This window comes from Adiantum capillus-veneris, chromosome 7 (genome assembly GCF_014529385.1).
Source record: "Adiantum capillus-veneris isolate H3 chromosome 7, ASM1452938v2, whole genome shotgun sequence".
Lineage (NCBI taxonomy): Eukaryota > Viridiplantae > Streptophyta > Polypodiopsida > Polypodiales > Pteridaceae > Adiantum > Adiantum capillus-veneris.
Genome location: NC_140937.1, coordinates 161362309 through 161379514, shown reverse-complemented (window position 1 = coordinate 161379514; position 17206 = coordinate 161362309). Strand labels below are relative to the sequence as shown.

The 17206-nt window shown below is 45.5% G+C and overlaps 1 protein-coding gene and 1 pseudogene across 1 annotated transcript in view; one reads left to right on the top strand and one right to left on the bottom strand.

Annotated features, from left to right (window-relative positions):
• Positions 1-1862: 1862 nt before the first annotated feature.
• LOC147454949 (25S ribosomal RNA) lies at positions 1863-2688 on the bottom strand (annotated as a pseudogene; the record flags this gene model as incomplete).
• Positions 2689-5155: 2467 nt separating this feature from the next.
• Positions 5156-17206, top strand: part of LOC147454948 (uncharacterized protein At5g49945) — a 45575-nt gene continuing 33524 nt past the window's right edge. Inside the window, exon 1 of the mRNA XM_086516777.1 lies at positions 5156-6303. Coding sequence (XP_086372903.1) covers positions 5221-6303 — 1083 coding nt within the window. The 5' untranslated portion in view covers positions 5156-5220. The remainder of the gene's footprint in view (positions 6304-17206) is intronic.

The window sequence follows — 17206 nt, the reverse complement described above, 5'->3', positions numbered from 1 at the left end:
CATCTCTTAGACTTGAAATGAGATTAAGCAAGTAATGAAGGAGGGATGCATACCCCTTGCTCATGAGGCAACAAAGATGAACGATTTCTTTAGTCTAAAGCAATATCGCTTCTCCTTGGAAGATCAAAGTTTGCAAGGCTTAGATGCCATGCACTGCCAATGACCATAAAACAACAGGTGGTCATTTATTTTACGACTTGAAGCCATCGAACCCACCGTAGTTCAAGAATGCTTTATACAAGCTAAGCATTGAATGGCCTAAGGGACCGATTAGTTTGTGACTTGAAGCCATGGAACTCACCATAGTCCAAGATGCTTTACTACAAGCTAAGCCCTTAATGGCCTAAGGGAACCAATTAGCTTGTGACTTGAAGCCATGGAACCCACCAAATTCCAAGATTATTTACTACAAGCTAAGCCCTTAATGAAGGAACAAGGGAGTAAAATGAGATTTGAATGGAAGCAAAGCTTTAATGCTGACGAGAAACGAAGAAAGTTCAATAATGACATAAAACCATAGAGATCTTATGTAGCTAATGCCCAAAATCCTATGTGCTTGAGGTTTGGTGCTTGAATGTGGTGAGTTGGTACATACCCACAACAAATGCCCATGATTAACTACTAGAGAAGCAACAACAATTGAGGCAACCCAAAGATACCACCCTGGTGGAGGTCGTGGTGGGCAAAATGGTGGACAAGGTAGAGGGAGAGGAAGATTAGCAAGGGCCTTTAGAGAGGTCAAGGAAGGAAGTCACATGTGCAGGCAGCCATAGGAGAACCTACTCCTCATAAAAAAGTTGTTTATGCAGTTATTTATAACCCTGGAGCCATCTTCTCATCTATTAGGGTAGTACTCATTATTGACTAGATTAAAGCATTTAGACAACCTAGAGACACTTACAATACGGCTAAGGAGATTGAGGTGTTGTATTTGAGAATCTTCAGTGAGGGATTTGTGCAATATAGCTTCTTGACACGAGGACCCTACCAACTTGCTATGTTCCTGGTGTTGTCCCACATGAAGATGGATATGTATCTCAATCCCTAGATCCACATCTTGGCCTATTCTTAAAAGGAGGGCATAACCAGTGACTTTTGAAAAATTTTCGTAGTTTTATCGATGATTGTTTTAGTTTTCTAGAATAACATTTAAATCCTTGACTTCCTTAATCCTACTGGGACAATATTAAAACAATGAATATCTTTAGAGCTACTTTCCAAATATTACACCCCCCCCCCCCCCACAAAAAAAAAAAAAAAGCGGTAACTACCACTACATGTCCCACCTATCGTCAAATCCGCTCCTCCTGCTGCACCAAGTGCTCGAGCACCCATGCTCAGCCCCTCCTCCTGCCTGGCTACATCACTTTGCTCTAGTGCTTCTTCCTCAGCCGCTGCCCCCTCCCGTCTCTGTCTCTCCAACACTTGATTGCAGTTCGTGCTTTGTCACATTTGTCCTATAGGGACTTGCGAAGAGAGAGAGAGAGAGAGAGAGAGAGAGAGAGAGAGAGAGAGAGAGAGAGAGAGAGAGAGAGAGAGAGAGAGAGAGAGAGAGAGAGAGAGAGAGAGAGAGAGAGAGAGAGAGAGCCTACCCTCGTGTCTCTGCAGGAGCTTGAGCGGCAACAACATGGACAAGCGTGTGGAGTATATATAGAGTGGGAGAGGCCGACAAGCGGCCACCCATTGCCTTTGCACAGCTTTTGAGTGTGTGTGTGTGTGTGTGTGTGTGTGAGAGAGAGACAGAGAGAGAGAGAGAGAGAGAGAGAGAGAGAGAGAGAGAGAGAGAGAGAGAGAGAGAGAGAGAGAGAGAGAGAGAGAGAGAGAGAGAGAGAGAGAGAGAGAGAGAGAGACACCCACATAGGAAAGTTCTCAAAGTTCTCGTTTGAATATTTGCTACTACCACCAAGATCTACACTAGGGGCTGTTTCACTCAGGCTCACGTCCGAAGCTGCGCCACGACCCCCACACCCTCTACTCATTGGGGCCTCGCACTCGCCCCAATGGTCGGGTATAGGCCGCCCACTTCAATGCCATCCATTTTTGGGGCTAGTTGATTTGGCAGGTGAGTTGTTACACACTTGTTAGCGAATTCGGCTTCCATGACCACCGTCCTGTTGTCTTAATCAATCAACACCCTTTGTGGGATTTAGGTTAGCGTTTTGTTCGGCATCATAACCTAGCTTTTGGTTCATCCCGCATCACTAGTTTTACTTACCAAAAATGGCCCACTTGGAGCTCGCATCACGCACTGGGGTTCAACAGAACAACCCCGACTGCTTACCTATTTAAAGTTTGAGAATAGGTTGAGGGTGTTTCACCCCCGATGCCTCTAATCATTGACTTTACCTGATACAACTGCGAAGAGCTCTAGCTATCCTGAGGGAAACTTCGGAGGGGACCAGGTAATAGATGGTTCTATTAGTCTTTTGCACCTATACCCAAGTTTGATGAACGATTTTCACGTTAGTATCGCTATGAGCCTCCACCAGAGTTCCTCTGGCTTCGTGGTGCTCATGCATAGTTCACCATCTTTCGAGTCCCAGCAGGTACGTTCCCACTCATACCTTTCACACAGAAGATCACCGTTGGTCGATGGTGCACCCCCGAGGGGGATCCCACCTGTTGGGTTACTTTGCGCCTCCGTGGGTTTTCCACCCACTGGCTCGCGTACATGTTAGACCTCTCTCTCTCTCTCTCTCTCTCTCTCTCTCTCTCTCTCTCTCTCTCTCTTTCTCTCCCCCCTAATTTGGCTTAAAGGCTACGTGCATGGAGAGGCTAGCAAGAGGCCTTCTCAATCTATGCCATACCCAATTAGCCTCCAAAAGGCTGTGTGCATGACGAGGCTAGCAAGAGCCCTTGTCAATCTGTGCCGTATCCAATCAGCCTCCTCTCTTCCTACTCTACTCACTATGTGCTTGTCAGGGATGGTAATTGAGATAGCTATGCCCTTAAAGGTGGCACCTTGCTACACCCAATCTACCTTGCCACCTTGTACCTTCCTTGTCGCACCCAATCTGCCTTGCCACCTTGTACCAATTGCAAGTGGAGCAGACGGCGAAAGGGTTGTAGTTACTCTCAATGGTGAAAGAGTGAGAGAAAGGGAGAGAAGTGAGAGTGTGCATGGCTCCATTAAAAAAAACTAGCCACATTGTACTACATTGTCAGATTCCTTTTCATCTTGCCATCACAAATCTGTGCTTTGCTTTTCAAGGGTGGTCTGCTTTTCAGCACTGTAATAATTACTTCAGCAACGTTTTGTCAACACCTGCAATGGGCTCTACGAATTACATGTACTTGCAATATATAACCCTTGTGATGCTTTACATGGTAAAGAAAAAAGGCTCAAATGTCATGCCGCATCGCTATCCATCCACCATATCCAATCCACCTCCGGATGCACAACATGAGCTTGTGAAGAAGTGGGAGCTTGGACCAACAATCTGCCATCTCACCATTAAGAAGTGCCATGTTGTAGAAGATGCGGATTCTATGCAAACGGCTTGTTCTTGGTGAATTGCAGGAGGAGGTGGCCGCCAAGGAGATTTGGACATGGTTTGGGGATGGACCTGGTGACGAGAAGGATGTTGGGATGCAAGCGGCTATTGGGAGTTCGAAAAATGATGAGATGGGCAAAAGATTTCATGATGACATTGCTAGTCAAGGACTGTCGAAAAAAAACATTATGCTTGGCACTGCCTTGGTTGACATGTATGCCAAATGTGGCACAACCAAGAATCCCTAGGATGTTTTCAGCAAATGCAAAGCACAAAAAGGGCTTGAGAAGCTTGTTGTCTGGAATGTCATCTCTTGGAACATGCTGACCATGGGATATGCTCAACATCGGTAGGACAAGAAAGCTCTAGGCTGTTTTCAACTAATGCAAAGCAAGGAAATTTCTCCACATGCAATCACCTGTGCTTGCATCTTGAAGCCACGTGGTACTATGCAAAACATAGAGTTGTAGTAGATTTTAGTAGAATTCAAAGCTAATATTGCTTTAAATGATTTGAGTTTTTTATTTAAACGGTATAGTGTAGAATCACAACTAAAATAAGGTGCCCCCCAACTCAATATCCATAGCCTACTGATTGAGCGATTCTACTGTAGTGATTGCGTTGAAGCTTATGAACTGAGAACTCATCACTATAATAATCCCTAGACTATCTATGACGTAGAGAAAAAAGTTACCTCTGCTTCTCTTTAACTTAAATCTCTCTTTAAATCTATCTCTTGGCTACTGATCAACGATTCTATTGTAGTGATTGTGTCGAAGTTTATGAACTGACAACTCATTACAATGAACCCTACATCGTCTATGACGGAGAACATAAAGTTATTTCTGCTTCTTTTTACATTTAATCTATATCTTGCATCTTTTGTATTTGTGTTAACACCTGTTATGTGTGACAAAAAGGATACATGTTCACAAGAATGGACACTTCGACTGCACAACCACGACTCCAACTCGACAACACTGTAAGGTCCGTTATCTGTATCTAATTCCTTGTGCCTATGCGTTTGCTTGACCCAACACATAAATTCTATGGGATAGGACACGGCTTCCGTTTCTTATAATTTCTAGAGAGACCACAGTGCCAACTCTCCACCATACTTTTGTATGGCACTTCTACATGACGTGCACTGTATATTTATCATTTTCACTTTGTGCCTAGTTGCAAGACAAAATGTTTAACTTTTCACATTGTTTTTATGTAGCTTGTTTCAAACATTGTTCTCCAGCTTGCAGAATTGGACGACACCCGTACACGATTACCAAGTCAATAGTGCAACTTAATTTTTATAGTTGTTGATGCTTTCTGTATTTTTCTCCCGTCGGCTAATAGGCCCTGGCTTTCTGTCACCCAAGTGTGGTAGATTGGTTATGCCATTTCCCTCTTGACTAACATGTCTTGAGTTCAACTCCTCGTCGGCTAGATCTTTAAGATCTCTTGGGATAGTTTTCGACGACGTTAAAACTCTTTTTTTTTTTAATAGCAAAACTCACAAGTGCGAGCGAATTATATTGATCAAGCCAAAAAATTACAAGGTCTTGTCAAGCTCCTGTTGAGTCATGACGTCATCCAGGGACCATAATTACATCAGCTAGATCTTATAAGAATATGATAATGGACCTTGTGTAACTCTCTTCTTCGCAATAGCAGTGCAAGACTAGTTAAAGTTAAATTAAAATTGACGCTGTGTGACACTGTGAATGAAGTAATGGCCATGTCGAGGCGCGGCAGCTGCGTGGAGGCGATGCTTGGAGGCTGGGGGATGCCGGCGATGGATCGGCTATGGTGGTGGCTAGCGCTTTTATCATTGATGGCGCTGCTGGGCCAAGAGATAGTGCGCACGTCTGCCATCGCTTTGGCCACTGCCTCCATTTCCGACTTTGAGGGCTTTGGAGACGAGTGGGAGGAAATTGAGGAAGAACCGTTGTTGGTGGCCCCTCCCCCTGCTCACAGACGGCCTGGGTTTGAGACGGATCGAGGTCCTCCACCTCCACCACAAGATGCTATACCGGTTGACCCCACGGAGACCCTTGCACCGCCCGTGGAATCGACTGATTCTGTGTCTTCTTCCTCTTCTCCATCGTCAAAGACATTACATCGCCACGAATATTGGGATGAAGATGAGTTCGAAGGTCTTCCTGAAGAGCATCCTCCCTCTCACACCGCTCCTGACCAAGTGGAGCTGTCATCAGATTCAGCCTCTGCCTCCAGTATCCCGAAGGCGACCCCACCAATCGGGCCCCGCAATTTCTACATTGAAGTTGCCTGTATTTTTTTCCTCATTTTCTTTGCTATTGCCTACTTCCTTGGCAAGAAAGAGAATGAGAACATTGCCCTTGCCTGGGCTGCCCAGTTTGCTGGAAAAAATGGGATTTTTGATAAGAACTTCAGCCTTTTGGGAACGAGCACAGAGCCTGATTCACCAGTTCTCATTAAGGAAGGCCAGAATATTTTTAAGTTCTATGCCAGTGGCAGACGTTTTTGTCGGGGTCTTTTAGCTACCATGGATTTGCAGTGTCGACACGATCTAATAACCTGCATGTGGTACTTTGTGAGTCCTCGGAAAGATGAGATCACCATTGATGTATTTATGAACGATGAAAACATGGAGCCCTTCACATTTGCCCTTGTTCGCAAGAAAAATGTGAAGACCATTCTCAAAGACTGGAAGGATCTGCAAACTTATGCTGGTGCACAAGTTCAACGAACAGGCCTTTCAGAAGAGTTGGCTATCATCGCCGAGTTCCGAGATCTGGCCTATGATGTTGTCACAGAGACTGCTTTAGATCAGGTGTGTGTTATTTTTTACTGGTTCAACTGTTTAAAGCAATTTCTTTACTTTGACCCACCTCTTCGTCAAACAAGCAAGCGTGGGATTTTGTACATTTTTGATACCAAAGAGGTAGATATTAGAGGAATATCAACCGCAACTTGTAGTGTGAATTGGGATTTAAGTTATTATTTTTTGGGTGTTGGAAGATTTTCTTTACCAGCAACTGATTTCAAAGCTCAAGTAAGTCGATGAAAGCCTAGGGATTTTTCCCTTGTGGTGAGCTTTCTCACAATACTTGCATGACTGGACAAATTTAGTAGGGAGTTACTGACCAAAAATATTCATTCAAAGATTGTACTACTGACATATCCGGGTATGATCACAAATCCATCCTCGATAAGCTGAAGAAGATGCTCTCTATATAAAGCCATCTTCATACCCAACTCATGTGTCGGCTGTATCCATGTCCTCCTGGTATCCAACTGAGTCAAGTGACAAGTCCTGCCTGATGAGCCTAGTAATCTCTGCCCGAGTGAAAGAGATAGAGGGTGCATCCAGGGAGTACTGAAATGGGGGTAGTCTGTCCATACTATAACCATGCAGCTGGAACTAAGATGCCATGTGTGCATACCGGCATGATCTATCTCCGTCATGCTAGTTGTCGTGAGGACTCCAAAGCTAAGCGAGCATATCTGTCTCTAGGGAGAGCCTTGGTGCTATGCATAAAAGAGACTAATCGAGTGAGCGCCTCCACTACCAACGGAGGGGCAACGAGCTCCGCCTTGATAATCTCATGTTGTACTGAGGCCTTGGCCCTAATCATCTGAGAGATCATAGAAACCAAGGAACTCTCCATGCATCTTCATCCATCAATACTACAAACTCTGCTGCGTTGATCAACTGATGGTCTCCATATCTCCACTCCGTATAGCATAGCAGGAGTGACCAAAGTGTCAAAGAGCCAAAGCTTTGTTCGAGCCTTGAGGTTATTGGAACTGAACGTGCGAACACATCCTCTCAAGTCTCCCTAATGTTGCATAAGCTCTGGTCAATTTCGTCTGTGCTCTTGACTCCAGTGAAGGTTGGGTGGCAACAATTTGGATGCACTATTCTTTTTGATGGGTGGAGTGACACGCGGAGGCGCCACATTATCAATATCCTTGTTTCCTCCTGCTTGGGCACATACTTCTTACGAGCTGTGGATGCAGGGAAAGCTGGAGAACGCATTTCTGCGGCGTTTATCTTCAAACATATTCGCCAGGCCATCAAGGAGGTTGGGGAGAAGAACGTCGTGCAGGTAGATACTGATTCGTGACCATGTGGCATGCACATTTGAATTTTACATACATTGTCCAACGTAATAATGTCCACACTTCATTTAATATCTTGTCATGACTCATTGTAGGTGGTCACTGATAATGCCTCCAATTGCAAGGCCATGGGGGATATGGTGGAGGCTGAGTTCAAGCACATTGTGTGGACACCATGCGTTGCACATTGCCTAGACCTTCTCATGGAGGACATAGGCAAACTTCCCTGGGTGCAGCCTACAGTGTCTGATGCGTCCAAGCTTACCACTTTTTTCCGCAAAAAACACCAGGCCTTGGCAATCTTCAGGAGCCACAGCACAGTAGACATGGTGCGTCCCTCGAAGACCAGATTTGCATACATGTATCTGGTGCTTCAGAGGCTGTTCAGATTGAGAGATCCACTGTTGCAGACAATCGTGGATCCAAAGTGGAGATTGATGCACCACACTCAGTCAGAGGCGACCAAGTACATTCAAAGAAAGGTTCTTGATGAGACCTTCTGGACATAGGTGCAGTCCTTGGCAGTGGCTCTACAGCCATTGTATGTACTACTACGGGTCATAGACATGGAGGGCTCTACACTTGGGTTGGTGTATCATCTGTTTATGCAGATGAAGACACACATTTCTGGATGTACCTCATTGACACAGGATCGGTAAGTACAAACTACAAAGTGCTCTAATGTCCTCATGTGACATGTCTATTTATAATTTTTCAAAACGCATACTTACTGTAAAGGTCTGACCCACTGTGCTGTGGTGTTCAACACTATTACCTCGGTTTTACCAAGGGTTGTCCTTTCCTACAACTAGCCTCTCTACTAACACCCTCTAGGGCAATCTCTCACTAGATGTCCTATCACAATGCCACCTAAGACACTCGTTCGGCCTCTCTTCGCCCACTACTCAGGGCATGTTTGACATGGTTCACTCCACTATTGGGGTGAAGGATATTGAAACCGGCCCGTAGGGCAGTAAACTTTAGCTTTCACCCGATTCTTTACTTGAAAAACTTTACTTGAACTTACGACATAGAGGAAAACTTCACAATTAAACCTGTGACTGGAATCAATACTTCACACAAAGCACGGCCTCGGAGCTAGAGTGCTACCAGCAGACAACGACACCCTGTAGACGATCCATCGGTATTTCTTTATTCTTATTGTGAATAGACGATTCAAACACTTCCACCTAACTCTCACCAAGCTGTCCAAACCCGTCCATGGCTGTAATTGTAAGATTTTGGCCCAATTTCACCAGCATAACGGCGCAAAAACCTTTGTAGGTCAAAAGTACACGTCAAGAACACTTTCCCTTGCGGTTTGGAAGCTTTCCACTGAGCTATAGGTCAATTTCAGCGTGCTGTATTAACACTGTCAGGTGCTCAAAGCCTTGTTTCTCTTGTATTTCCCTGTTTTAACACTGTCAAGTGCCCAAAGCCTTGTTTCTCCGTTTTCACAATCCTTCGCGATGGAGCTGTGCGTACTTGAGCAGATTTTGGCACATAAGGAAAGAAAAGTTAAGGAACAGGTTGCAAGACGGTATTTGGTGAAGCTCAAGAACTATCAACCTATGGATGCAAAGTGGATGGAAGAGAGTGAACTTTTGGAGTCATCAAATGTATTGCAGCTTTACCTTGAGGCCTTTGGGTTACAACCTATGTATATCCCAACTCAACGCGCTCAAAGGAGGGGTAATGATGGAGCTAGCACATCAAATGTACATACGGATTCAGTGCAATAGAAGTGAACACTGCTCTATAAATGCTAAAGGTATTATGCTCACTTCTATTGTAAATGAAATGACAAAAGTACGAAGGTCTCATTAAGTCATCTTTATCTATGTTTCATGACCTTTCTAGCGGATACATGTGATGTTAAAAGGGTGGTAATCACACTAAATCATCTATGGCATGTATATCTGGCATGCAATCGAGGACGTTTGCAATTTCAAGAGGGGGGTATGTTAAGAGGCTATGTCAACCACTCACCTTAGTTGTTGGTTTCTTTCCCTTTATTTTTATTTGTTTTTTGGGACCCTCTTTTTGAAGTCACAAATGGTTGTGTGGCCAGTGTGAAACGGTCGACGGTTGAGAGTTTCAACCGCAGCCAGTAAGGGTACGTCGCCACGAGATGGCAGGGCCAGTCGGCACTGGAATTCAAGCAGTGAAAGGGTGTCTAGGCTCAGTTCAAAGTCATTTAGGCCACTCGCTACACTTTATAAGTCGGTGGGTACTAGGAATTAACTCAAAAGAGGCAAACTGGGCACATGGCGGCTCCAGATGCATTTTCCCAGTCTAGCATGAAGAGGGGGTTTAGGGTTTACGGGGCTCTAGATGCATTTTCCCAGTCCAGCATGAAGAGGGGGCGCCCAAAATGAGAGAGGAGGCTGATTTTTACTCCATAAGTGAACACAAGAGTGTGTGAGTAGTGGGTGTAGGTGATCACACTCCACAGCTTTAATGGAAAGCTTGCCTTCTCCCTTGTCCTATGTAGCTCGATGATTCCGCTCTCGCGCACCTCTCCCCCCCTTTGAATACAGAATCGTAATGCCCCGCTTGAGGGCTTTCCATCTGGATGTACAGTTGTGTGGGTTCATGCGCGTATGCCGAGGCAAGAGCCTCTTGTCCAGGTACTAGATTAGCTAATTGCTAATCCCCCGCAGGTACATGTGAATTCGGAGAGATTTCATGCGAGAAATCTTGTTCGATTCAAAGGACAAGTAGCCCTACAGGTGTGGGAGTACGAGGGCTTGCTACGGATGCGGCCAACACGCGAAATGTAGCCCAAAACAGTAAAATACAGCCTGCTTTTGAAGGTTTAGGGTTTTGACCTTAATTGATCCCGAATACTCCCAGGAGATTTGGGGAAGTGATGGATCACTTTACAGGTGATCCGGTGCCTTTTTAGTGCAGAAAACAAGAATTCAGCGTGTTGCAGATTCTTGCCAGGTTTGGGAAAGTGTCCGTATGCACCGGGAAGTCACCTTTGGCATGGGGATTTTTTCTGTGAAGCCTCCTATTGCGGTTATGTTGCTGAAGTCGGGCTAGAGTAGGACATTTTCAGCCCGGTAAAAGCGGGACTTGCAGGTTTTCTCCCAAGTTTTAAGAAATAGTGAAAGTGGCGCTGGTCTTTGGGGCCTACAGGGTGTCATTGTCTGCTTGGTAGCACTCTGGCTGCCAAGCTGTGGTTTGTGTGAAGTGTTCATTCCAGTCACAAGTTTATTCGTGAAGTTTTCCTCTGTGTCGTAATGTCAAGTAAAGTTTATCAAGTAAAGATTCAGGTGAAAGCTAAAGTCTACCGCCCTACGGACCGGTTTCAGATACCCCTATCTTTGACTCTTTTTGGGATGTATGTGGATGAGTTTTCAGACTATGTAGAGCGAAAGGGAGACAAAGTTGCTCAGCTAGTAGGGACATGGATCCCACTCTTGTTATATGCTGATGATATTGTGCCGATTTCAAATTCTCCAGAGGGGATTCAACGTTATTTGGATGCATTGCATGTGTTTGCACGAGATAGTGGTTTGTCTGTGAACCTCTCAATCACAGCAGACCCAACAAAGTTGTGCTCAGAAGCAGACCCTATGCAACGACATGATAGATATCAGAGGGTCAGAGTCAATAGCAAAAGAGTGATGAGCATCGGGCTGAGTCGGAGTGGGACCATAGTTACCTGGAACGGGAAATTGGAATGGGGAATGGGGAACGGCAACTGGTATGGAATGCCATTCCTTGTTTGGGACACTCACGTCTGAAACACGGAACGGGTTTCGGAATGGGAAGCTAGATTGGGAACGGGGAACGTCAACCTGAAAAGGGCCATTCCCTGTAACTTGAGCATCAGCTCAGTGATGAGTAGACATAGAGACAGAGGTAGACAAGGAGGCACACAGGGGCAGGTACAACTTGGCCTTGCTTACTGACAGGTAATGAGACAGAGGCTGGATGATGTAGAGCAGCCCTTAAATACCTTTTGAGGAGAGGTTATGTTAGTTAGGTGTAGGGGAAGTGATCGATGGTGACAACGTAGGATGAGTGCTCAGTACGTACACAAGGTTCCTTTTACTTTGATGAGAGAGTTGTGCAATAGACAAAGAGAGGAAGATATTGTGAGTGAAGGTTCTGTGAGTGATAGAGTGAGAGGACTAAATAACTCTCAATGCGTACTCAAGGTTCTTTTTATTTCATGAGAGAGATGTGCAATATACTAGAGAGAGGAGATATTAAGAGTGAAGGTTCTATGAGTGATAGAGAGAGAAAGAAGACGTAACACGAGATGGGGTCTCAAACTTCCCTCCAAGGGCCCGCCTCTCTATCGCTTGAAAGGTATTTTGCTTTAGATTGGACAAATGGTCCTAGACGATGAGATTCTGATGGGTTGTTGTGGTAGGTGCTTGGATCTACAAGGCTAAGGGCTGAAAATGCAAAACGCTATTGATGTTGAGACTGGATGTGCAAACCGACGAGGCTATGGGCTGATCTGCTATTGCCGATGTCCATGGTGCCGATGCCAATGTGGATGAAGGACTCAAAATTGTGAACTCTGGCTGATTTGATGATCTGGGGCTGAACCTGGAAAACGCTGGCTGAGACTGATGCTTGAGGGCTGAGAATTGCTAACGCTGGGCTGATCTAGGGCTGTGGTGCTGATCTTCTGCTGTATGCTGAAAACGCTAGGGCTGCTCTGGTGTTCAATGGCTGGGATCTGATGAGAAAACGCTAGGTGACTCAGGTGCTAATGGGCTGGCTGCTCATAGGGTACTGTGGGTACTGATTTGATTTTGAATGCATGAGCCCTGGGGGCTCTTATATATCACCTGAAGGCTGGGTGGGGCAAGGCTTTGGAAAACCCCTCGAATTGGTGTAAAAATGTGTAATATGTCACTTATCAATTTAATAAGTTACCGACTCATAATAAGAGGTGCTTCCTATGCTATACTACCTAGGCTTCGATACTGATGCTAGACTATGCGAACATTTCCCAATGCCTACACCTAGCAGACTGTTATGTCCCGCTCACAGGAGAGGGGATCTAGCCTAGACGTCGTCGGGATGGGCGTCCAATATTCGGGCGGACGTAGTGTGAACACGGCCAGTGTGGCCGGCCGTTATTATAAAAGGGAGGCCAAGGCCTCATTTGCGGTTATCGACCCCCACTGGCAGAGTGCCAGTGGTTAGCCTGCGAGGCTAGGAGTGCGCGAGGTCACCTCGAGGAGGTGAGGCCGGGTGGTATGGGACGCTCGGTCTTACAGGTGCACGCCTACGTCCTCGGATGCTGGCCCTAGCACGGGGGAGCTGCCGGATGGTGGCTATGGTCGGGTGGTTTTTTCGACGCGTGTTTGTAGGCGGTCCGTGTAGCCGGGAGATCCACTCTCTAAGTTCGTTTCATGGTATCAGAGCCGGCTTGGCTGCAGGAAGGACTGTGTGCACACCTACGGATCGGTTTGGGTCGAAAAACCTCAATTTCGCGTAATCTTTAGTAATTGATTGCTGAAATTACTTGTTTTCTTTCTTGTAAGCATGTTTGCAGGTGAGGATTAGCGCTCTTTTGCCGATTTTTAATTGAAAACAACAAATTAATAGATGGGAGTGCTGGAAATTGAAAGATTTTTGATAAATTTTCCTGATTTTTGATGAAAATCAGAGAATAGCTTGTTAATTTACTGAATTTAGACTAAATTTAGCATACAACGCATTTAAAATCTCTCTGTAATGTCCTCTGTGTGAAGTAGAGAGAGAGAGAGAGAGAGAGAGAGAGAGAGAGAGAGAGAGAGAGAGTACCTCTCTTTGTTGAGCAGAGTGCTCACTGTGGGAGAAGAGAGGGAGGCCGCTTGTTGCTTCTTTTGACGTGGAGAGAATTCTCCAGCACGGGAGTTTTTTTTTACAACGCTGGCTCCTACTTGCATCCTTTTCGCGTGCTGGGCACAAGCTTCCACGAGCCAAAGGCTCTCCCTCGACCCGTACGCGTGCGCTCTTTCCCCTCTTCCACGCGGCATGGACCAACGCTCGAATTTCCTTTCCTTCGCTTGGACTGTTGCGTTGAATTCTTTCTACGCTATGTGCTCATAACTTATTAAGTGAGACCTTTTTTTAATAAGGCCTGGACACATTAAGTTTTTTAAGTGGGTGTGAAACGTGTAGGTTATTTAAAAATAAAACCTTTCACAGAGACCTACAGAAACCTTCAGAGAACTCAATTTTGGCTCTCATGCTCCTCTCTCAAGCCTGCTCTCTCCCACCTGCTCGCGCTCCCGTGCTTCCGCCATCACCTGCTCGCCTTCGAACGCTCACGCCGACGCGTAGAGCTCCTCGAAGTTCAACTTTTCGCGACCGAAAAGTGCAGAAAAGGCCCAGTTTCGCGTGAAACTTCCAGTGTTTCATGCACTTCGCCATGGATTCCTCCAGCTCGGATGTGCAGCGCGACGACGCGCCAGGTAATGTTCAAATTCCATTCACGCATGCTCTCTACACATGGATTACAAAGTACTTTCTAGAGTTTCGACCAACGGGTTACCGCTCTGGTTTACGCGAACGTTCAGACGAACCTTCGCTTGGCCTCTCTCGAAGGGGTCGTCCAAGGGCTTAGTTCTCGGCTTACTGCTTTAGAAAATACGGCTCAATCGACGACTGCGCGTATTTTCGAGGGCGAAACCCATCTCCAGCAATTGCGGACGCAGATTGCTGCTTTTGGGCGTTCACAGGGTGGTCCGACTGCCACGATTCCGCACAAAACTACAAATTTCTCAGGGGAAGAGGAGTGTACGGAACTGACTGTAAATAACTGGTTGTATCAGTGGACCACGTATTTTGATCTTCATGGGGAGCATGATGAATGGAGGATTCAGACGATTCCTCTTTATTTGCGTAGTAAGGCGCTTACCTGGTGGCGTGACATGACAGAGAAGCCTACAACGTGGGCTGATTTTTGTGTGAAATTCAAGAGGGATTTCGCTAAAATGGACCCTTTGAAAGGTTATGCCAAACTACAAAGTCTTTCGATGAAAACTGTCTTTTGATAAGTATACGACAACTTTCAAAGAGGTGCTCACCCTCTGCAAGGTAGATTCTACGCACGCGGTGCACATGTATCTGCTGGGATTACATGAGGATTACCTGTTGGGCCTTAATCAAGGACAAAGCCCCGACTGACGTGGAGGATGCAGTGGCAAAGTCCAGGACGTTTCATTTAATAAATGGAGCGAATTATGAGAAGAAAAGAACTGCAGACCATCAATCCGGTGAGGGTGCTTCGAGGAAGCGACCCCGATTCCAGCATAAGTCCAAATCACCGCCAAGATCTTCTCAGGAGAAGAAGAAAGCAAAAAATGCTTCAGTTGTTGATGCAGTGAAGAAGGGGGCTTGCTTCGGATGTGGCCAAACGGGTCACCAAATCAAGGATTGCCCCGAGAAGAAGAAGACATAGAAACTGCAAAGTCGTCCTTCGGTTCAGATTCACGAGATCTCAGGTAACTCTGATGTTGTTTAAGTTGAAATCCATCATTTAGCGCATAGTTTATGCACTAACTGTACTTTTAGCACCAAAGTGTTTGATAAGCACGATCTTCTCCGTTTCCTCATGAAGATCAATGGTCACGACGTGACCGTACTCCTTGATAATGGAAGCTCACACAATTTTGTGGATGCAAAATTGGTGTAGAAACTGAGCCTGCGGACGCGGGACAGTGACCATGAGTATCGCGTGAAGATGGCTCGTGGCGAGGATACAGATGTATGGAATCGGATGGTTCCAGATTTGTCGCTCGAGTTAGCTGATTACAAAGAGAACTTGGATTTCCACATCATGCACCTGGACAGAGCAGATGTTATTTTAGGAATTCCATGGTTTTATGATAAACAAAACTCATTGTATATAGACTATGTACATCACTCTCTTGTTTTTGTTAAGCAGGATATGCCTCATGTATCTGTGTCGCTTTGTAATCAGAAGTCTGTAAATAATGGTTTTGCAATACCAGTTGTTACTGCTCTGGAAATGTATAAAGAAACAGTCTTTTGATGTTGACTTTTATCAATGTGTACCATCTGCTTGGTTTGATTCATTAGTGCTTGGTACTTCTGTCACCGAATTTCGTAAAAATGTTTCATGTTCTTCTGTTGAACTTAGGGATTCCGACGAATCCAACCTTATCCGAGAAATCATGACTGATTTCAAGGATGTTTTTCCTGATGATCTACCTCCTGGCTTGCCGCCTTCGAGAGGAGTAGATCATGGGATTGAGTTAGTGGCTGGTAGTCAGCCCTTCTCAAAGCAACCCTATTGGTTTAGTAAAACCGAGGAGGACGAGATTCAGCGGCAGCTGAAAGATTATCTCGACAGGGGTTTTGTTCGGCCAAGTAAATCTCCGTGGGGAGCGCCAGTGTTACTTTCTCGAAAGAAGGATAACACTATGCGCTTCTGCGTGGATTACAAGGGGTTGAATAAGCTCACTGTCAAGAATAAGTATCCGCTCCCACGCATGGACGATCTGATAGATCGGCTCCATGGAGCGTTGTATTTTACGAAGATAGACCTGCGATCAGGCTATCATCAGATACGGATCAAACTGGAAGATATTCCTAAGACAGGCTTCCATACACGTTATGGTCACTACGAGTTTTTGGTCTTGCCTTTTGGTTTGACCAATGCTCCAGCTACGTTTCAGCAGATGATGAATGATCTGCTGAGACCATTTTTAGGCAACTTCGTTGTTGTATTTCTTGATGATATCTTGATCTACAGCCGAAGTTTGTCTGAGCACCTAGCGCATATACGCACTGTTCTCGAAGTATTGAGAACTGAGAAGCTTTACGCTAAGGCTTCTAAGTGTGAATTCTTTAGGAAAGAGCTTCTGTACTTGGGTCACATCATTACTCGCGATGGAATTCGCGTTGACCCTGAAAAGTTAGATAAAGTGCGAAATTGGTCCATTCTGAAGAATGTACGCCAAGTAAAGTCCTTTTTAGGCTTTACTGGATTGTTTTGCAAGTTTGTCAAGGATTACTCTAAAGTTGCTGCTCCGCTTACGCAACTTTTAAAAGGAGGGGTGAAAGGGCCAAAGACTTCGGGTCCTCATCGTAAAGGTAATCCCCCCGTTGTCAAGAATGAGCGTCTCGACGAGAGCTTTCGGACACTAAAGCACTTGGTGACTATTGCGCCAATATTGCACATTGTGGATCCTAGCAAACCATTTGTGGTTGAGACGGATGCTAGTGATTATGCCATTGGTGCAGCATTATACCAGGATGGATGTCCTGTTGCGTTTGAAAGTAAGAAGCTTTCTGATGCTGAGATGCGTTATCCAACGTATGAAAAGGAGCTTTACGCCGTAGTCCACGCCTTGAGGAAATGGTGGCTCTACTTGTATGGCTCTATGTTTGTTGCATGGAGAGATCATCACTCCTTGCGCTATATCTGTGATCAGGGTGACCTCGGAGGCCGGAAGGCTAGATGGGTTGAGCTCATGCAAGAGTTTGACTTTGAGATCCGTTATAGAAAAGGATCCAGCAATCGAGTTGCCGATGCACTCAATAGGATTCCTGAGGTCAATGCCTTGTCTATGGCTGAAATCTCGACGGATTTCTATCTCTCTCTTGGAGGGCTATGTCGTGCA